Here is a 23,732-nt window from a genome sequence, read left to right as displayed (position 1 = left end):
ACTTTCAAGTAGCAACCCATGAGTGAGAGTTGACTTCCAAGTTTGACTTTCCGAGATAAAATAAATGATTTTAATTATACTTAGTAAAATTGTAATTAGCGTTTTATATTACTAAGTCTCTGGGAGGAGGAAATGCCAGCCCACTCCAGTATTCCTGCCTGAAAGATCCCATGGACAGAGGAGTCTGGTGGGCTACAGTCCAAAGGATTGCAAAGACTTGGACACGACTGAGCAACTAATAAGCATGCACACATTGCTAAATCTCTACAGATATACTCTGATGTTGGTTCATAATAGATGTTTCTTTAGCATTTGCATTTTTCTTCAAAAGGAATTACTTTACAGAAAGGTAACTAAGTTATCAGTGTCAATTTTGTGGATTCTTATGCTGCCATTTAGAGACTTAATAGATGATTGATAATAAGCTCTTCTTTTAAGCTCTGAATACCATCTTCTGGATAAAGGCCAATTGGTCTTTCATATCTTAGTGTACATTACTTTTAACACTGTAGATTAAAAGTGGCTTAAGTGAAGAGGGAAAGGGGAAAAGGTAATTTTGTACCATAGGAAACTTCTAGAAAGGCAAAGTCTTTGGTGTGTGTGTGTTTTACCTCAGAAAGGCTTACTTTCAGTGTGAGGCTATAAAAGTGGAAAAGGAGTTTATAAGGAGAAGTGGGTGTTCCACAAAGTTAAATTTTAATTACTTTGTAGTACGGTGAATATACTCTGTGCCTTTAAGAATTGTCTCTCTTTTTATAGCAAAACTTAGTGATACTGGCTTTAGTTGGTTGCTGCTAGTTCAGTTATGTGGGTCTGTTTGCTGTTTGCAATAAATGCAATTATTTTGTTTGATTCTAGAATAGACTGTTCTAATTAACTGAGAAATGCCAGATTGTATACTGACTATACATTTTCAAGGAACAGGAGTCTACTCACATATACTGAAACTATGCTGAAAGTACTAGTATTTGATTTTTATCATCATAAATCATATTAACATAAAAGAATGCATATTAAAACAAGAGCAATTACTCTTTTCACAAACAACACTTAGTTTCAATTTTCTCTTTTCCCCTTCCAGGTCATGTCAATGTACTCTTACAGATTTAAGAAATACAGTGAAGATAGAAATTATGTTCTGTTTTTGTCCTTAGGATTTCTGTGCACATTTACTGCATATTAGACCATTGGGTTGATGTATTGCCTTATTTTAATGTCCCCTCATTAAACATTGAAATCGTTTCTCATTTTTTACTATCTTAGTTAATGAAGATCTTTATTCCTATAATGTATTTCTTTTAAATATTTTACTAGGACAAAATATTAAAATTAGATTATTGAGTCAATGGGAATAAGCATTTGTATTTCACTTGAAATATATTGCCAAACTGTCCTAATAGATACCATTCCCAGAAATAGTATATGAATGTGCTAGTTTGGCTACAGTCTTTCCAGCTTTGGATTTTATTTTTTTAAACTTAATTGGTGTCAAATTGTGATACTCTATGCTTTTCATTTATTGGAAAGTTGATTTTTTCTTTTTCTATAAAAATAGCTTTTATTCTTTCTCTTGTTTGAATTACCTGTTACTATTCCTTTGTCCATTTAACCCACCATGTTGGATTTGGTATAACTGTCTTAGTAATTTAAGAATACTATAATGTTTACAAGCCTCTCCCATGCATTTGAAGCAATGATTAGTAGAAATGTGGGGTTAATATGCATCCAAATGAGCCTATCATTGGTTAATTTCTTTCTTTGGTATATGATATTTAAAGTGATAAAATAGTGATACATGCTTTGATAATACTCAATTGTTAAATGTAATAAAAGAAAACATAGATCATTTGGTTTAGAAAAATTTATATATTTAAATTTTTATTCTGATTTTAAAGTAGAATAGTTGTAAGTATTATGAATAAGCCAATCCTTTAAAGAAGTTCAAAACGAAAATAACAGCATTTTTTTTTTGAAGCTCAATATTTTCTGTATGCAACTTTAGTTGAGTGCCAGTAGATGGCACTAATTACATAAACAATTCAACAAGTTAATGATGGGGCGGGGGGGATACATGTGCTATTTTTTTCTGTTCAAATTTTGGTATATGTCATATATTCAACAATGATTTGGGAGCTTATTTTTATAGTTTGTTCTCTCCCATGATAGAAAGACAATTAAGCCAAGTTTGTTTCCAATTAGTTGCTACTAAATTGAAATACCTGATACTGAGTATTGCTCAAGATGCTGCATTTGAAAACTTTTGTCATGAAATGTGGGTTAGCTTATACTGTCAAGATTGACTAAACCACACAGGGTCAGTGAAAAGCAGTCATGCAGACATGCTGTGACCCAAGGATTCAGAAGTTACTTATGAGAAAGTCCAACTAGAGATTTCAGAGAAAAGTGACATTCATTCTCTTCTTCCATGTGCATCTATAGCAGTTGGCCAAAGACCTCCGCCAGTGGCAGATAAATGTAGATGTGGCAAATGACTTGGCACTGAAACTTCTCCGGGATTATTCTGCAGATGATACCCGAAAAGTACACATGATAACAGAGAACATCAATGCCTCTTGGGCAAGCATTCATAAAAGGTATGGACTCCATTATTTCTAAAACTATTTGCTGACTTCCATGATGGTGTGGTGACCCTGGGTGGGCAATGCAGATTTGCTTTCCCATCCTGCTAACCTGGGGCTTGCAAAGATCCAAGATGAGAAATGCCAACTAAACCCACATTCTTTCTGAAGTCCTCTTTTTTTGTTTTAAAGATGAGGACCTGAAGACTGGTGAAATCAAATGACTTGCCCACAGTCAGAAAGGTAGTGACATAGCTGTGCAATTAGACAAAAACAAAAGATGGATTTGTAGGTAGATGAGCCATTTATCAGTCTGCTTTGAGAACTCTACCCAAAGAAATATTGTTCTACTCCATCACGATGCATACTGCCCCATCTTTAATCTGACAAGGAAGTCATTTGGGGGTTCATGATGGAGTTACAGCTACTGATGGTGCCATCATTGTATCTCACTCTGCATACCCAATGTGAAAATGTGTGCAGTGTAACATAACTCATAATTTCATTTCCCATTATATACCTAATGGCAATAAATGGCTCTTAGCGACACCATCTTCTCAAACTAGGTCCTGTCTCTTTATTATCCAGTTTTAACCCCTTGGGCTTTTCTTTCATTAGCATTATCCTAATTATATTAATAAAATTATAAACAAAAACATGAATTATGTAACTAATTGTTAAATGATTGTCCTTCACATTAGTCTAAACTCCCTGAAAACAAAGGCTATCTTTCTTATTTGACATATTCTGAACCAGGTGATCTAGTAGGGAGCTGGTAAACATTTGTGTTTTTCTAATTGAACTGTAGCTGATGTACAATATTATATTAGTTTCTGATAAACTACCTAGTAATTTGACATTTGCACATATTATGAAATGATCATTATGATAAGCCTAGTAACCATCTGTCCCCATACAAAGTTATTGCAATGTTATTGACCATATTCCTTGTACTGTATGTTATGTCCCTGTTGCTTATTTATTTTATAACTGGAGATTTATACCTCTTAATCCCATGTACCTATTTCACCCCTTTACCTTCTCTTCGCTTCTGGCAACCACCCATTTGTTCTCTGGCTATATGAGTCTGTTTTCATTATGTTTTGTCTGTTTTTGTTTTGTTTTAGATTCCACATATGAGATCATACGGTATTTGTCTTTGTCTAACTTATTCACTTAGCACCCTCTAGATCCATCCATGTTGTCACAAATGGCAAGATTCTACTATAGATAGCTGAGTAATTTTTCATCCTATACAGCATATTAAAAAGCAGAGACATTACTTTGCCAACAAAGGTCCATCTAGTCAAAGCTATGGTTTTTCCAGTAGTCATATATGGATGTGAGAGTTGGACTATAAAGAAAGCTGAGCACTGACAAATTGATGCTTTTGAACTGTGGTGTTGGAGAAGACTCTTGAGAGTCCCTTCAACTGCAAGGAAATCCAACCAGTCCATCCTAAAGGAGATCAGTCCTGGGTGTTCATTGGAAGGACTGATGCTAAAGCTGAAACTCTAATACTTTGCCCACCTAATGCGAAGAACTGACTCATTTGCAAAGACCCTGATGCTGGGAAAGATTGAAGGCGGGAGGAGAAGGGCACGACAGAGGATGAGATGGTTGGATGGCATCACCACCTCAATGGACATGAGTTTGAGTAAACCCCGGGAGTTGGTGATGGACAGGGAGGCCTGGTGTGCTGCAGTCCATGGGTTCACAAAGAGTCAGACTGAGAGACTGAACTGAACTGAAATTACATTTTTCACTGACCCAAAAGAATCTGTGATTTGCCAAGCTAATTTAACTCATGCCTCTAAAATTCTTCCATGTTTCCGTCTCATATACACTCTACAAATATTCATCCACTTGTGTAGTTTCAGTCTGCTGATGACTATCCATTTATACCATTTGCAGCTGAGAGTCATCTTTCAATTTCAGACCAGCATATCCGATTTACTTCTTTTTATTGTGATGTCCCGTAGGAACTTCAAACTTAATAGCCCCAAAGCTGAACTCATCTTTGTCCTCTTACAACCTCTTTTTCCAGATGCAACCTGCTTCTCTTCCTGCTTCTCCAGGTCTCAGTGTCAGTGCCATTTCCTCCAGGAAGCCTTCCCTGACTACCAACCCCAAAGCCTATACTCTTTTGGCCCCCTGTTATTGTGCTTATCTCACTACACTGTCTTTAAGTGTATACTGGTGTTTGTTTCTAAGGAGAATGCTTACTCTGTGAGGGTATACACATTGGCTGTTTATCAATCATATTAGCACTTAGCTTGACACACAGTATCTCCCCACAAAACATGTTTAGATTAAATAGGGAATTGAACAAACAAAAAAGAAATGACTAACTGTGAATGTTCTGGTGTGCCAATAACTCAACAAAGAAGAAAAATGTGCCTGTTAGGATCACTTTCAGTTTCAAGTAACAGAAAACCCAAGTTCACTAGCTTACCTAATGGAGGTCTATTTCTGTAACTTAGGAGAAGTTCCAGAATTAGGCAGCTGCTGACATGGGCACAGTAGCTCAGCAATGTCAGCCCCAAAGTCTCCTTGTTCTTCTTGGCATGTCGTTCAGAATATATGCATTCCAGCGGGAGGAAGGGGCAGCAGAAGGGGCAGTGCTGGTGTCGAGAACACACAGCTTTCCCAGGAACTTTTGGGTTAGACCTATGCCACCAAACCACCTCCGGTATCTAGGAACTGGGGTTGAGCCAGTCAATAGGGAATGTCTGCCATGTATGAAAGGAGGAAACTGATCCACTGTCATGGTGGAGCGGGGCAGCATGAAATTCCCTGGTGAGACCACCAGTCAAATCCCAGTAAATACAGTACAGTCATGTACGTCATACGTTCATGCACAATGCACGCTTGTGGGATTGTCATGACAGTGGCCTGTTTGGGCTTGGTGTTGGTTCTGGTCAGTGTGAAAGGGCACGAGAAGAGCTGGATTCTCTATTGGCTAATGATACCTTTACATGGGGAGCTCACATTCTGTGTATGCTGTATGTGTCACCGGCACAGATTAAACCATATTTTACCCGACTCCATCTTCTTATATCTTATATCCTTATAGATTGTATGCTAGATAGTTAAAGAACAAGAAAACTGTTTATGTGATTTTTTGTATTTTGACCTTTTTATCCAGTATCTCGCCCAGCTCAACCCAGAAGTGAAGGAACATCACCAGCATCCCCTAGATTGGTGCTGTTCAGTAGGGTAGCCACTAGCCATAGGTTGCCATTTAAGTTCAAATGATTACAATGAAATAAAATCTGAAATTCATTTCTTCCAGCTCATCAACCACCTTTCGTGTGCTCAGGAGCCACCAGTAGTGAGTGGCTTCCCCATTGAACAATGCAAGATTGAACATTTCCAACATCACAGAAAGTTTTATTAACTGTCCGGCTTTAGATCATCTTTGTTTCCATTTCCCCTATGCAGTTTAGCATACATATATAACAATTGCATACCATATTACTTCAAAAAAAGGTTTTGGTATGTTTTGTAAATGAAAAGTATTTCCTTTCAAAGTGGTTCATGTTATTCCATTTCCTTGCTTGTACCTTCTCCTTCTGTTTGTCCATTTTCTAGAACTGATGTTTAACATCTCAAAAACTACAACTCTCCCATAATATAAACAGTTTGACTTTTGCTGTTAATCTGATAAACATAATTTTAAAGGAAAAATTATTGATATTTGGGTTTGGGGGAAAAAGTATGTCATGACTTTGAAAAATATCTGTAACCAAGACTTCTTAGGTAGGAGATATGTGTTGAAAACATCCTGATTACATCCTTTCCCATGGTTCCAGTTTTACCACTGAACACTGATACATTGCCTACACTGAAAATTTTCATCATATAGATAAACATATGCAAAAACTTTGTTAATTTGGAAGCCTACGTAAAGCAATAAAATCTTTTCTTCATTTAAAATTTTTGAATGTTAAATAAGGTACAAAAAATTATAACTCAGAAGAACTTTAGTTTGGTATCATAAACTGGCAAGCTGTAGTTCCAGACATAATCAAAAGCAAAAGCAAGATAATTTTGTTTTGTAGTTTAGTGTTCAATTTAAGTTTATTAATTGGTCAGAGGAATCTTCAAATTCTATACTGACTTTGATGGGACCTTTAATTACGATTTTATATAGAGAAGTACAAACAGCCACATGGACCTAAAATGACTTAATCTAGCATTCATGAATATTTTTTAAAAAGCTGCTTCTCATGTAAATTCTGTACTTTAGCAATTCATAACAGAACATAGATCATCATTGTGACATGTGTAGGAAAATATTTTGTTTCCCTGATCATATGCCGTATAGAGTCCATGTTAACGTATAAAGCCAGAAATATGGGCTTTTGCGAGTTCATTTCTTTCCCTTCAGTCTCTGTGAATAGATATGAATTGGTGAATAAGATAATATTAGATGTAATATTACATATTATTATGAGAATCCTCTAAGGATTAGATTTCAAGGACTGCCATCTGGCTGATGACTTTATGATGACACTGTCATGAGATTTCATTTCCTTATTTCTATTCCAGGATCACTCTTTAAACAAGAAATGAGCATTAACTCTGAATTGTCTGTCTGTAGCTATAGGAGGACTTCTCCAGCTACCAATCAGCAAGGAGCAAACTCATCAAGTAGAGGAGCTGGTACTAATACCAGCAGGTTTAGCATGACTGGCAGTCCTTCGCAAAAGCTCCCAGATACCTGAGAAATCTCTCTAGGTTCTAAGAAAGATTTAACATGTATTTGTGTGCGTGTATAAGTGTGTATGTGCATATTCATGAATATATCTGCACATATACTATCCCTAAAATAGTATCTCAGTATTCTCCTGTCCACTTTAATAACATGCTTCAAATGTTAATAATTACAATTAAAAGTTGAGAAGCTGAAGGATTATCACCTGTGTTCTTCATCTTTGGCAACAATGAAGCCCTTGGAAATCACTCCTTGCTTCTCTATTTCTAGGTCTTTTTTCTTTTTCATTTTAAAGAAGGAAGAAAAGGGAGAAAAAATTGAGCCCTATATTGTGTGCACCAAAGAGCTACTGTAACTGAGTACTGGATCTCTTTCACATCTTTCAGCATATTTTTTTAGTAACCATTCTGCTTTCTTTCTCTGGGATTTTCAATTTCTTCTTTCTTCTTGCTTCTCCCCTTCAGCCAACCATCATGTTCAAGTTCCCCTCATCCTTAAAGAACTTTTTTAGGATACCAACGTTTCTATCCAGCTATCCTTGTTTCCCCCTTACCATCAAAAAATTTTAAAGCAACAATTGACATTATTATTTCCTATTCTTCAGTTTCATTATGCTTTGACCCACTTCAATCTGGCTTCCCTCACACTACCACTTTCCTGAAGCAAGGACTCATTAAGATTGTCAAAAAGTTTTATAATAGCTAATTGCCCTGTTTTTATTTATCCATCTACTTGACTTCATTTTAACCTTGGTTCAGTTTATCAACTCTACTAGCTGAAACTTTCCCTTCTTTGAGTTCCCAAACAATATTACTTTGCAATTCTTTTATTTCTCTAGTAATACAGTAAGCATGAAGTGCTTAGTACAATGCCTAGCACATAGTAAGAGCTCAATAAATGTTATCTATCATAAACATTTTAAAAATTCATTCACTCAGTGAATATTTTAGTGCTGGATATGTGCTCAGTAGGCTCAGTTCTTGGTCCAAGGTATACAGCAGAGAAAAGCCCTCCCCTTATGAAACTTGCATCCTGGGAAGGAAGTGAGAACCAGACATTAAAAATTAAAATAGTTAAATGTATGGAATATAAGATTATGATAAGTACAATGTGGAAACATAAAGAGGGCAAGCAGTTGAGAATGTGTGTATGAGTGAGCGTGTGGTGGAAGAGGTCATTACTTAAGTAAGGGTCATTACTTAAGTATGGTGGTTAAGAAAGATCTCAGTAAAAGCATGAGGTTTAAGCAAAACCTAAAGAACCTAAGGAAGTGAACCCTGTAGATAGTTGGAAGAAAAACAGTACAGGAGGGTTCTAATAACTGGAAATCCTCTGAGACAGGCGTATGCTTGGCTGGTTGAAGGAACCTTAAAGAAACCTGTATGATAGGAATGGGTCAAGCAAACAAGAGTGCAGTGGACAAGGCATTCAGAGAGGTGAGAAGACTCTGATTACATTGGGCCTTATAGGCCCTTATAGGCCCCTCCACTTTTCTTTTACTCTGAATGAAATGGGAGTCATTGGAGGGTTTTGAGCAGAGGAATAGCATCTTTAACTTCTCTGGCCCCTCTGCAATAACAGACTGAAGGAAAGCAGTGAAACCATTAGGAGGCTATTGTCATAATTCATTCAAAAGACAACTGTGATTTGGACCAGAATAGGAGAGGTGAATGGTAAGAAATGGTCGACTTCTATGATATTTTAGGACACAGCCCAAAAGGTTTTGTAATGGTTTAGATTTAGATATGGAAGAGAGGCATCAAGGAAGACTACGGAGTTTTTAGCCTGAGCAACTGGAAGATGGGAGACTTGCTGAGATGGAGGAGGCTCTAAAAGTAACTCATGTTTTAGGAAGAACAAGTGGAAATGTCTCTTTTGAAATGTCTATTAGGCATCGAGGTGGAGATGTGGAGTAGATAGCTGGCTATAAAATCTTAAGTTCTAGGCAATGATAGGGACCCAAGATACAAATCTGGGAGTTGTAACAATAATCAGAGTATACTCTCTTTGCTGTATACAACCTTTAAATCCTGGTGTTCCATTCTTAAATCTCTCTTTTATTTCTCGACACACATTTCAACTACCTTTGTCTGTCAACTTCAACTACCATTAAGACTCCTCAGTGTTTTTTTCCATCTCACATCTTTGTCCTCTTCTCTAGAACTATACTTCCAGTCACCTCCCATCTCCATCTGCATTAACTACAGGCTCCAAAATGTCTAAAGTAAAATGCATTATCTGCCCCCTGAAACAATGCATGTTTCCTATATTTTCAGGGAAAGCATACCTTAATTGCTTGATTGTCTTTAATGCTGAAAACTTGAGAATTACCTTCTACTTTGTCCTCCTTCTCTCTTCTCTACTAATACCTGTATTAAGTTGACTTCTAAATTCTGTGACTTCTACTGCAAAAAATTTCTCTTAAGACTAATGCCTTTTCTTTATTCTTCCTCATCACCTCATCCTAAAACCTCTTCATGTTATACCTGGTAGATTGTGACCAATGTCTTCTCTGTGCTCCCAACCATTGAATCTCTGCACTCACTTGGTATTCACACTACCCCAGAGTTATTTTCCTTAAAACTAATCTTCTGGTTTCCCTTTCCTCTTAGCATTATTGTTTTTTTCTTTCTTTTCTTTTTTTTTTTTTTGGCCTCTTGAAATCTGATGGATGATATTTTCGTAGGTGATATATTCCCAAAAGTATGCCCCAATTTTTCTGACAACAGAAACAAACAAAATTGATTTATTTTCAGGAAAGAAAAGCAAATAATACCACAATGTGTGCTTGTTTGTCAGTTTGTTTATTTAGCAGAGGGACAGGCATGTGAACTTCATAAAGTAGTCGTTCACTCTGTCCACAAAATGCTGTCCTTTCTCAAAACATTTTTGGAATTCCTTTTCTGGAACTCCTTGGGGACTGTTTTCTGATCTTCAGAAGACTGTTACATTATTGTGTAGCCACACCTTGTGTTTGAGGTAACAAACACTGTACTCACTAATTGTGTACTGAATGAAATGAAGCAATTCATCAGATATTGGACACTAAATGGCTTTGGATTATTTCCAGAAACTTAGAAGATGAAGATTTGCTGCTGCCCTCTAAGCTACATAAAGAATATGATATGATGCTAACAGGAGATTTGTTGAAAACATGACTTCTTCTTAAGTCAGAGACTGCCTATTATATATTTGTAGCATGTTATGGTCATAAATATTAATACTACAAAGGACCCTAAAGCCACCAGTTCAAAATCCTCAATTTAGAGTAGCCCTATTTTTAATCCCTCTCATGCAAAATATACCTTCTAGTCAATTTTTAGGACTAAAGGGATTTGGTATATTGAAAAATTCAGTCAATTAGCAACTCTTCTAGGTACACTTCTTCTGGCAGTATGAGGACATTTCTCTAGGCTCTTCAAGACAGAGTTGTGTATATAGTTATAAGGCACTATGGTTTTTATACTGTTGAGACCCTGTCTTCCAAATGATTATGAAGCATAAGAATTCTCGCCATCTCACAATAGGATAGTGTATTATAATACCTGTAATGCAAACCTTGGGGCTCTGGGCCAGGGAGTGTCGTGATCCGTGCGAATCTAAAAGGTTCATGGTGGCAACTGCCTGCTTCGCTTTATGTCATTTCCTTTAAAGCAATTAGAATGTTTCTAGCTTGCAGGGATTGCATAAAAAGGGAGACATTTGGGATCATATCATTGGTGATTTACTGGTGTGGAAAATTACCTAGTCGTGTAGCCAAGTAGCTGTGTTCGTTTTAACCCAGTCCTGCGGTCCTAAACCAGGCCCTCCAAGCACACCAAAATACATGCTTACAAATGCCTCTTCATACCATTTACCCATGAAAAGATTCTAAAATTTAAAAAAAAAAGACATAATTGTTTCCTAAAATGAAGTTATAAGATGCCAGCAGACCTTTCTTTTCTTCATTCATTCATTTAATATTATAGTGTCTAAAATTAAAACAAATGAGTGAAAGTTTCACTTGCTTCATTTAATTGAACCATTAATGTTAACAACAGCATCCATTATATTACTTTTCAATTATATTTGCATTTTTCATTGTCTCCACATCACTCTCATTCTCAATGTCTTTAAAATATTCAATAAAATATATAAATTAGCTGGAGTTTATTTTTAGAAAGATGAGTTATTTTGACAAATTGTATAATCATCACTTGATTTGGGATTTTATCTCTCCAATTCTAACAGTCATTCTAGTTTGGGGATCTTTTGGCTTCATTCAGTTTATAATAGGGATTTATTTTCTTTCTATAAACCGTTAATTCATATGTATTTCTGAAAGTAAAAAAATATGCAGAACATGTAGGTATTAGTGAGTTTTTATGGAATTTATCCTTTTCAACTTCCTCCCCCAGAGAAGGGGGTCATTGAAGCACGTCTAGGTAGTGATCAACAGCAGCTCTTTCTCAGTCCCCTTTTACCACTTGGGAAGCATGATCCCATCCCTGACTCATTGAGGCAAAGAGCCCAGCTCAGGTTCTTTGTGTTGTTTCTTGAGCCCAGTAGATTCTGAACTCCTGGTAGCCACCACGTACTTCCCAGAGCCCATCAGCTTCATGTCTTCAGCCCTGCACACTACTTTGTATTTCTGTGCCATTGCTGACCCACAGATCTACATGTCTTGTTTTCTAAGCTCAGATTGTGCCTTTTGGTTTTGTGTTTTTATATTTTACCTATTGGTCTGTGTTTAAAAGTTTCTTCTATACTTTGAAACAATTTTCTCCTGATATAAAATGATATCTACTAACTGTAGACAAATTTAAAAATTGAGAAATAATCACCATCAACATTTTTTTAGCATTTTCTTTTATAGTTTTGTAAATGTATTTTGTTTATATTTATTTAACTTACTCCCAATTTAGTAACAGTTGAAAGCATTCCCAGATTGTTTTTTCCTTTTAAAAAGCCTAACTACCTTTTTTTAGGGAGGTAATGCGTACATATTATCTTTTTAAGAGAAAAACAGGGGAGGAGGAATACTTTCTTGAGATACATGGTGACTTATTAAATAATCAGAAACAAAAGCAGTATCTTCACGCCTCCAGACAATGTTTTATGCTCTGGCCATTCTGCCTAGCATCAGTATTCAGCCAAAGAGATAAAAACTATTTAAATTTGTGGAAAATCAATTCCCCATTCAAATCAGTGGTGGTGTGTTTTTAATATTTTCTAATATTCAGCTTCTCAGTTACCCTCATCAAATCTCTAATATGGTACTCATGACCATTCTGTGGCCAGCCAGGGTCTTCATGCCATAGAGCATTGAAATCAAGTCAAACAGACCTAATCCAAGCCCCTTTGGAGACTTGAACCTACATTTCATAGATTTATAGCTACTCATACAATTCCTGAGGAGTTATGTTTTTCTTTTATATTGCAAATATTTTAAATCTACCTAGTGAAATTGAATTAGCTATTAAACATCAATTTTACCACAACTTCTTTTTAAAAATATTTAAGTGAAACAAATACTCAACAAAAATGGTCAAACACAACTTGCATCCTGAGACAAATTAATAATCATCATGAAGTCATAATAATTGTTTATGATTTTTATGTTTTTTTGGTAGCAAGACATGACTTATTAATGTTTATTATGTGAGTCATACCTAAGTTGCCTATTAAGACAGACATGTTAAAATGGCATTGTTCTTTTTAGCTGTGAGTATAGCTGCTGACCTCTACTTAGACAGAGCTGGTGTTCCAAACCAAAATCTGTGTCTCTGAGGCCTCTGCTCACTTCATTGCTTTTTAATGGATACGTATCAACTTGGAAGGAGGTTCTGGCAGCTTTTCACAGTAATCTAATCTCAGCTTTGTCCTCTTCAATATTTCCATCAGTGACTTGGATGAAGACATAGATAGCATTCTTATCAAATTTGCCAGTGACACAAAGCAGAGAAAAATGGCAAACACAGTAGACGAGTATCAGGAGCCAGAAAGATTTCAGCAAATTTGGGTGGAAGGCTGAATATTGAAAGGTGGAATGTATAGAAGGCACAACATTTGGTTCAAGAGAAAAGTAACATAAAAGACAAAATCCAGCTGACTTAAGCCTGGAAACAGGGAGAAGAAGATTCCCTGAGATGGAGAGTTGTGTGCAGAAGGTTTGTGGAGAGTGTTTCCATGAGATACATGTATAAGTATGTGACAGAGGTAACACTGGGCAGAAAGAGAAGCTACCCTGCAGTGAACCTGAGGCCTGGGGAGAGTCTAAGGGGAGGTCTGGAATCTGTAGCTCCCTTCAGAGATATGCTGAATTGAGGCAAGCGAGCTGGGCCTTCGTATTCCAATATCAGCCAGTTACTGGTTCTGGGTCACTCTGTGGGAGAGGGCAACTTTGGATAAAACCTACAGTTGAGGGCAATTTCCAGTGAGAGTGGCAGCTGTGAGCTGTTAGCAGCCAATGATCCTGCTGAAAAGGGCATGGGTCTTGGCAGAGCATCAGTGTATATACTACCCAAGTATTGCCCCAAAGTGTGGTCCCTGGACTAGCAGCATTAGCATCATCTATGAGCTTGCTAGAAATGCAAATATGTGGCTCCTACCCTAGCCTACTAAATCAGAATCTCTGGGGATGTGGTCCAGAAAACTTTTAACATGCTGTCCAGGCTCCAGGTCATTTCTATGCATATTAAAGTTTGAGAACCACTGCACTGTGTCAACCAAGAACATTCAGAATTGAGAGATAAGACAGGTTTTAGTGACAATAATCTTTCCTTCTCTCTCTCTCTCACACACACACACTGCAGTAGAGCAATAGGAAAGGAAAATTAGGGAGCTGTTAGGCTGAATCAATTCAGGCATGTAATGTAGTCTGAGAACTTATATTTCAATTTAGCAGAGAGAGGAATTTTGTGATCAAGCTGTCCAAAGGTGAAACAGGCTGCCTCTTAAGGTTGTAGAAATATTCAAGAACAGGCTGGGTAATGCCTTGGTGTGATAATTTCAAGCATCGGGTAGACATATGACTTTGACTTTAGCATCCTGACCATCACCCTCCCATGCTTTTCTTCTCTCTTTTTTTTCCCCAAGTGAATCTCTGCCGAATTAATTAACTCAAGAAAGGTTATATGGCCCAGAAGAAAAGTTTAGGCATTATCAGTTTAAGTCAAAGTAAACAAACTTCCATAGAACTAATCAGACTTTCATTATACTGTATGGATTATGAATACACAATGTGTGTTTGGGAATGCATGAGGAAAAGGATAGTCTGTATAGCATGCATACATTCTAGAATATTGTGAAACCAATTTCTCTAGGAGAATCTTACGGGCCACTCTAGTAACTGGGACAATACTCAGCACTCAATAAGCATTCATAAGAGAGATCACATAGCATGTAGCCCAGGCTGCCGTGTGGAGAGCATTTCACTGTATGTTACCTAAGTAGTATTCTCCAGTGCTATTAGCACAACTTTTCACTAGGGTATAAATTTATAAATTTGCATACCAATCAAGGGAAGCTGTGTTATCTACCTTTGGACTCTATACGTGCATATTTTCTATTTTCCCTTGGATCTATTATTTTCACTTCATATTCTATTAGAAGTTTAGGAACATTGTCATGGGTGGGTGGATGGTTAGATAAATGACATAGATATAGATAGGTGGGTAGATAGATAAGGGAGAGGAATCAGAGAGAAAATGAAAGAGAAGGAGGAAAAGAAGGAAATAACTATGAAAACAATGACAGAGAAAGAGAAAGATCGATTCTCTGGCACCGCATATTTGAGTCATACTGAATCTTTGTTTTCCTGAAACGTTCCACAGTGAGAATAGAAGGTAAATCATTCAGAAATCACACAAGTAATCTTAGATCCCTTTAGTAAAAGAAGTCTATTTTAGCAAATAGAGATAAGCAAGAGAGTCTATTATAATTGCTGGGATCTGCTAATATGTATTTTTTTTTCCCCTGAAACAAATTCCATTAACTCTCCTTGATACTCTGTCCTCATCAACATGTTAATGACATGGGACTAACCCTTAGAGGTTTTTTTTCCCCCACACAAAACATAATCTGCAACCTGCTAATGATTGCATTTAGCCTAATTGTAAGGTTGCTGCTGGTGACAGAAAAATGTATCCTGGCAGATAGACACTTCTAGAAGCTCAGCCAAGTACTTGGTGTGTGTGAATCAGCCTCTCACTTCTCACTTGGCAACCATTCCTGATGGAGATACTCAATCTGCTCTGAGGAGAGGCCAGGGCTGTTCAGTAGAGGACCTGGAGAAGCGCAGTTCTAGCAGGATTTTATAGACCTCTTGGCACACCAGTGGCTCAGGACACCTTGACCACAAGCCCTTAATCAGAAGGGCTGGGCGGCTTGCTCAGGCTGAGTTCTGCACTCTCTTGTCAAATAACAAGCAAGGAGACAGACATCTGTACCAATTGCTAGTCCACAGTCTAAATGAATATAACATTTCACACATTTGAGTTCACTGAGTCTGTGTTGCCAATTACTTTATCAAAATGTTTGTGACTCAGGAAAGGATACTGAGATGCAGAGAGTCTATTACTTTCCCAAGTTCAAAACCCCTACGTTGTGACAGTTCTGATGCAGAAATTCTTGTGTTTGAAGAAAAAGAAGAAAGACTTTTTTTTCTTTTCCTTATGTTTACATTGAAGTATCATTTGTATGATCTTGGGTTCTCTAATTCAGAGGTCCCCAACCTCCAGGATCTAAGGCCTGATGATCTGAGGTGGGGCTGATGTAAAATAATAGAAATAATGTGCACAATACATGTAATGAACTTGAATCATCCTAAATCCATCCCCACCCCAAACCCTGATCCGTAGAAAAACTGTCTTCCACAAAACTGGTCCCTGGTGCCAATAGGGTTGGGACTGCTGCCATAACTCTTTGAGAATTTTCTCATGTAGGGTGATTTGTTACTTTTTAATATTTCAAAAAATTCTAATGCATACATATATATACACACATACATGTAAGTAATTTTATTAACTCTTTTCTATCTTTGCCAGCATCATTAATATGACTGACTCCAAAAGGGCATCTAGCAAGTATTTGCCATTCTTGGAAAAGCAAGTTTCTCTCCATTTTTCTTTATCTCTATTCCAAACTTGAGCCAAATTTTGCTTTTGAAATGGGTTATCTGGTTGAGCCTCCATTCTAACTTTGAAAGAAAAGACTCACTGACAGTTATATGTGTACTAGTGTCATTATTACATAATGAAAATATCTGAGGAGAAAAGACTGATATTGACCTATATTTCCATTTTCTAATTAATCACTTTGGTAATAATTAAGCACTCTTTTCCAGGTACTGCGATGGTTGTTGGAGATGCTGAACAAAATTCCTCTTGTACTTATATTTATGAATATATATGCTAGGAGAGTATAATAATAATATCCTTATCTCTAAGGAGAGACATAATATTCTATTAATACTAGCTTTTGTCCCTTCTAATATATATAGGAAGAATTTTCCATGCTGTTATAATTTAATGAGGGAATCTACAGAATTTTAAATTTACTTGCACTGGGTTAATAACCAAGATTTTTTTAAATGTGCCTTTGTAGAATTACTATTACACACTTATTTAATACTACTATTTTGTCACTTGAGTACATATTCCACTCACAAAATAAATATGTGGTATTTTTAGTTCTAACACCATGGCTACACCAGTACTTTTATTTTTAGCACATCATTTTTTATGAAGATTAAAATAATTATGTCACATGTTGCAAGTTTTAAGAGCTACTTTAAAATATATGCTCCAGGAAAAACATGATCAGGTGGGGGAAATCATGATGTTCATACTTTCAAATGAAAAATCAGATGCATATGTGCCAATCAAAAACATTTGATTTTTATAGGATAATGAACTACAACTTAACCTCTAGAGACAGCCCTTTTTTCCTCCAAGAACTCAAACTACTTCATGATAAAGTATTAAACTCAGTCCCAGAATCTAGTTATATAATGATACAAATGTTATAAATAAGAAAGGGAAAAAGAAAAAAAAAAAGGCTTATCCACAAATTATTTGCTTCTGCTGACAACATTTATTGAAGAAAGTGCATGAGTGATATACACAGTGGTCTCTCAGAGGTGCGGAGTGGCCATTAACAGTGTTTTCCGTCATTACAGCAGGGACTTAAAGAGCTGGGCTCAACTTCCGAAAGTTGCTTGGGGAGCCAGTGATTTCTAAGTAATCACTGTACAATTTTTGAAATTAAATTCAGCAACTTCACTAACACCAAGTGAACAGAGACATCACTCTCAGCAGCATGGCCACTCTGAATGGCATTCCTCTTTCCTAGAGGTGCTGTCTCATTCATTGTCAATCCTGTCAACAGGCCTCACCTCCCCTCGCCTGGATTTTGATGTGGGAAATTTTCTCTCTCTGTGCTCACAGGACTCATAGAGCAAAATAAGACTTGGATTAAAAAAAAAATTAACTCCCATTCTGTGGCGAGCAAGAGCAAGTGTAGGATAACTCCACTTACCTGAATGAACATTAATAGGAAAGTGACCAGACTGTTCAGTAATCTACTTGTGTGGGGTTTTAAAGTGTTGTACCACCATCAGTGCTATCATTGGCATATACCTTCAAACCATCTATAGCAGATCAGTTGATTAATCACTAAGGGTCTTATTTAAATGGCAAAATCTAAAGAGCATTTTTTTTTTTCAGAAAGCTCATGCCAGTACTAGAATAAGCCAGACACTTTATAACTTGGTATCCATAATTTAAGTAGTTGTCCCTCAAAGGATTTCTGATCCCATTTCCTTATTACTCTGGTTGCTAGAATTTGAAAAAACACACTGAGGTAATGACAGGCTAAAACCAAATGTGTTGATTTCATTACTAAAGCTTATCGCTGATTTTTTATTTTTGCCAAACTTTGCTATGTTTATTTTAACCTCATGATACTAGCAGCGGATGGTAGTGTTTTTAGAACCGTGAATGTATAGTTTTCTCTAGATAATTTTAAAGAATGCTGGCTTACTTGAGGACTTCTTTTCCCCTAAAGCTCAAAAACAAACTCTTCAAATATTTAATTACTCTAAACAATAGAAAATGGAAACTTTCTTTTCCAAAAGAAAACAGAGTCTATGGAAAGGTTGCTTACAATACTCAGCAGTACTCAGATTGTTGACTAATCTTAAAGGAGAAAGACATCAATTAATTCATTGAGAAGCATTAACATTATCCTTTCCCAATAATTCGTATCATAAAAATTGGGGGCAAAATAATTTAGATGATGTTATAGTGAGACCCGGCTGAGTGACTGAGCACTCATGTGTGTTTAGTATATATAGTAAATGAATGTGCATAATAAATGAACACTCATTCATTCAGCCTTGACTTCTTTCCTACACAATGGTTAAAACTTGCATAAAAAACTACTCTTTAAAAATCGATCCTAAATCCTATATAAATATAGCTGCAGTTAAAAAAGGTATTATCTCTTCTTTAGAGATATCCAAAAAGCTAAGGATATTCATAACGTGGTTTGTCTTAGAAGAAATGCTCACCTTTGGGTGAATAGGGATGTTTGGGAAAAATAAAACTCAAAGAAGCCCTGCCTTTAATATGCCTCCTCTCTTGTTATTTCTGTCACTTCTCTGTGCTCCTGTCCCCATCTTTGCCTCCCTTACTCCCTATTCCTTTTGATCTCCAAGCCTCCATGCTTTCTCCATTATTTTCAGCAGTTACTGCCAGTGGTCTCACACTTTGTCAGGTCTTATATTCCTATTATTGCCCATGTATCTCCTCATCCCCGGTGGCTGGAACATCCTTGTCTCAGGCCCCTTCAACATCTTGCCTTTCCAGTTCTTCTGCTTCTCGGCATTTTTTTTTTAACTTTTCTAGATTCGGTCTTTGTCTCATCTAAATATTTCTCTCTTCTGACTCTAAGTGCTTATCCACTTAGAAAATGGCATATCAGAGTGTTGTTCCTCTGAGCAGATCTTCAGCACAGCCATCTAAATGCTGCCATGACATGAGGTTACCTTGCTATTGTTCACTTTGTCCATAGTGTATGCAAACTGCCTTGATCCAGGTCAAAAGGTATCATAATTGGGAAATAAAATATGCAAAATCCTCCTCAATTATTTTACCCTAGAAATAGAGAAGTGATTTTGAACCAGATACATTGAATAATACTCATGTCACACTAACAGTGTTATACAGTTAGCATCTTATTGTAAATTCGTTCCTTAGGACCTTGATATCTAGGAACTTTTCATTTCCAAATGATAGGTACCTATCTACTAATTGCAAATTGTTTTAATATATCTTTTACATAAAAAATTGTCCCTTTTGAAAGCTAATTTGAAAAAAAAGAAAGCTCATTTGGAAAATAATTTGGGGAGGAGACATAATTTTTTTAAAATATTCACAATGTGCATTTATGCCCCCATTTGTAGTCCAAACTGACTCTGTTAAACTTTGTGTAGCTTTTTTAAAAAAAATAATAACAAAATGTCTATACTTTTTCATTCCTGTGAAAACAGGTTTTCCAGAGTTAGTGACCTTAAAATAGTTATTGTACAAGTTAGAAACTTGATTTGTTCTTTCCATAATGTTCATTGCTTTTTCAACACAGCAAAATTGTAAATGGAAACTTCTCCCCTAGAAGATGAGTTGGGCTGCAATTTTCAGCTAATTGGGAGAAGCCGCCCTGAGTTGAACACTGTCAGGCTGATTTGAGTCTTAAGATATGATGATGATTATTGTGTCAAATGTAATCAAGAACCTGGGCTCTGAACTAACTGAAGGCCTGGCTGTTTTTAATTCAGGTCCCTTTATGAAGTAGACCTCTGGCTCACTGGTAGTCACAGCTGCCTGTAAAAGCGAGCAATTTTAAAAATACAATTCTGTTCTCTGTGGAGCTGTTAGGATCAGGGATCGGATGCACAGAGGGCAGATATTCTCATTCTGTCCCTTCAAAATTCTATTTATTTTCAGTATAATATCCTCATCTTGAAATTTCCCTGTAGCTCTGTATCCATGGTTTTCAACCTCCTCAGATTCAATGCCAACCCCTTTCTTTCTTATAACAAATACTTTGTAACGCCTTCTTTACAGTCATAAACTAAAATTTATAGATAATATATCTTACCTATAGACACTTAAAAAAATGATGTGCTAACTTTAACTTTTAAGAGAAATACGAGTCATTTATAATAAAATAATATGTATTTCAGTATGGAGCAATTCATTCAGGATCACACTAGAACACAAGTGAAGGTTCTAGTTGACTACACTGTGAATGCAATATCAACCATTATGGAGCGACACTAGTGTGTTGTATATGGACTCAAATACTGTGAGTGTCATTGGCCATCCATAGTGTAGTTTTCCAAAATGCTAAGCAACTTTTAACAAAATCCGTAACAGCACTAGGTAAAATTTTCCTTGGGCTTTCATGACAGTTGGGCTTCCCTAGTAGCTCAGCTGGTAAAGAATTCACCTGCAATGCAGGCAACCCCAGTTCGATTCCTGGGTTGGGAAGATCCTCTGGAGAAGGGATAGGCTACCCGCTCCAGTATTCTTGGGCTTCCCTGTTGGCTCAGCTGGTAAAGAATCCACTTGCAATGTGGAAGACCTGGGTTCAATCCCTGGGTTGGGAAGATCCCCTGTAGAAGGGAACAGCTACCCACTCCAGTATTCAGGCCTGGAGAATTCCATGGATTATATAGTCCATAGGGTCCCAAAGAGTTGGACATGACTGAGTGACTTTCACTTTCACTTCAGTTCCTTTTCTGAAAATTTTGGTGTCTATTACAATCTTGACAAAATACTTTATATATGTATGTAAAATTGAGTAAAGTTTTAGGTTCAGGTGTTTAAAAGCAGGGTCTTGCCCTACATGAGGGTCTAGTTGGACATTCAAAAGTGTTGTAGGGGAACTTCTCTGGTGGTCCAGTGATTAAGGCTCTGCTCTTCCAGTGCAGGGGGTATGGGTTTGATCTCTGGTGGTGGAACTAAGGTCCTACATGCTGTGGGGTGCAGCCAAAAGGAAATAGAAAAGTATTGTGGGACTTGGGACAGTGTTTTGTTCATGGAGTCTACCATCTCTAGCCCCTCCCCATGGAATGCCAGTACCACTCTTCAAGTACTCTGTTAGTCAAAACTGTCCCTCAGTTTCCAGAAAGCCTCTGTTGTGTTGTCTGTAAAATTTGGTTAAATATTTTTTCATGATGAGAACTGATCTATTGATTAATGAAATAACAATATTCTCTGAAAACCTAACCTCTTTCTTGGTGATCCAGTTGCAATTTTATATGACTAATGAAATCAGCAAACATTTAAGATCTGCTTGATTGTCTAGCAAAGTCTTTAAATATTCTGTGACTATCATTGCAGTTAAAATCTATCTCCACCATCTTTAGTAAATGTCCTGTTCTCTACAAAAGGGTGATGATGACATTCCTCTCAGAGCTGTGTTAATTACCTTCTAAGTAGATGTTGACAAATGCGGTTGAATTCTGTGTTAAAATCACAGGAGATATTACTGTAGCTACCATGACGAATGCTTCTTAGATGGAGGCTGTGAGAGAAATATGAACCCATTTCTTGAAGAGACTAATCAGGTAATTTAGTAAAACAAATACACACAATCAGTTTGGGGAAAAAAACTATATTACCTATATGTTTGAGGCAAATTTTTTTTTTTCATTGAAGAATTTTCTTCAATGGGTAAGCAAAATGCAACCATTTATTTGCATTTCATCAGGGTATTTGACAGGTTCTCTCATTATATTCCTATGACTAAGTTAGAGAAATACTGGTTAGATGCAAGGCAAATTGGATGGTTTAGCAACCATTACATGTTTTACACAAAGAATGGACATTAATGGGTTAGTATCAGAAATTCTCTGGTGGTCCAGTGGTTAGGATTTGGCACTTTCACATCTGGGGACCTGGGTTTTTGATCCCTGGTCTGGAACTAAGATTTTAAACAAAGAAAAGAAAAAAAGATTAGTGTTAAGTGGCAAGGGAAGATCTCTGGTGCTGTGCTATATATAGTGTTCTATTCTCATCCCTGAAGCACTGAATGTTTGTTTTTTTTTAAGTAGATGACCACTCCCTTTGATTGAGTAATTGGTTAGTTGACCATGCCACACAGTTTGCAGGATCTTAGTTCCTCAACCAGGGATTGAACTCCGGCCCAAAGCAGTGAAAGCATGGAATCCGAAGCACTGGACAGCCAGGGAATTCCCATGCTGGATGTTTTGTTAGAACCTGAATGAAGCTACGAACAAAGCTAGTGGATGTGATGGAATTCCAGTTGAGCTATTTCAAATCCTGAAAGATGATGCTGTGAAAGTACTGCACTCAATATGCCAGCAAATTTGGAAAATTCAGCAGTGGCCACAGGACTGGAAAAGGTCAGTTTTCATTCCAATCCCAAAGAAAGGCAATCCCAAAGAATGCTCAAACTACCACACAATTGCACTCATCTCACACGCTAGTAAAGTAATGCTCAAAATTCTCCAAGCCAGGCTTCAGCAATACATGAACCGTGAACTTCCAGATGTTTAAGCTGGTTTTAGAAAAGGCAGAGGAACCAGAGATCAAATTGCCAATATCTGCTGAATCATCGAAAAAGCAAGAGCGTTCCAAAAAAAAAACATCTATTTCTGCTTTATTGACTATGCCAAAGCCTTCGACTGTGTGGATCACAATAAACTGTGGAAAATTCTGAAACAGATGGGAATACCAGACCACCTGACCTGCCTCTTGAGAAACCTGTATGCAGGTCAGGAAGCAACAGTTAGAACTGGACATGGACCAACAGACTTGTTCCAAATGGGAAAAGGAGTACATCAAGGCTGTATATTGTCACCGTGCTTATTTAACTTCTATGCAGAGTACATCATGAGAAATGATAGGCTGGAAGAAACACAAGCTGGAATCAAGATTGCCAGGAGAAATATCAATAACCTCAGATATGCAGATGATACCACCCTTGTGGCAGAAAGTGAAGAGGAACTAAAAAGCCTCTTGATGAAAGTGAAAGAGGAGAGTGAAAAACTTGGCTTAAAGCTTAACATTGAGAAAACTAAAATCATGGCATCTCGTCCCATCACCTCATGGGAAATAGATGGGGAGACAGTGGAAACAGTGGCAGACTTTATTTTTTGGGGCTCCAAAACCACTGCAGATGGTGACCGCAGCCATGAAATTAAAAGATGCTTACTCCTCAGAAGAAAAGTTATGACCAACCTAGATAGAATATTAAAAAGCAGAGACATTGCTTTGCCAACAAAGGTCCATCTGGTCAAGGCTATGACTTTTCCAGTGGTCATGTATGGATGTGAGAGTTGTACTGTGAAGAAAGCTGAACACCAAAAAATTGATGCTTTTGAACTGTGGTGTTGGAGAAGACTCTTGAGAGTCCCTTGGACT

At 37.0% G+C, this 23,732-nt stretch overlaps 1 protein-coding gene across 2 annotated transcripts in view; it reads left to right on the top strand.

The window, feature by feature from the left end:
- The window catches only part of DMD (dystrophin), a 2,163,935-nt gene that overhangs the window by 1,602,166 nt on the left and 538,037 nt on the right, over positions 1 to 23,732 (top strand). For both annotated transcript variants that reach the window (XM_065915496.1, XM_065915495.1), the window contains one exon: positions 2,440 to 2,594. In XM_065915496.1, the coding sequence (XP_065771568.1) occupies positions 2,440 to 2,594 (155 nt within the window). The remainder of the gene's footprint in view (positions 1 to 2,439; positions 2,595 to 23,732) is intronic.

The sequence above is a fragment of the Muntiacus reevesi genome, chromosome X (genome assembly GCF_963930625.1).
Source record: "Muntiacus reevesi chromosome X, mMunRee1.1, whole genome shotgun sequence".
NCBI lineage: Eukaryota > Metazoa > Chordata > Mammalia > Artiodactyla > Cervidae > Muntiacus > Muntiacus reevesi.
This window is presented reverse-complemented; position numbering and strand designations above follow the sequence as displayed.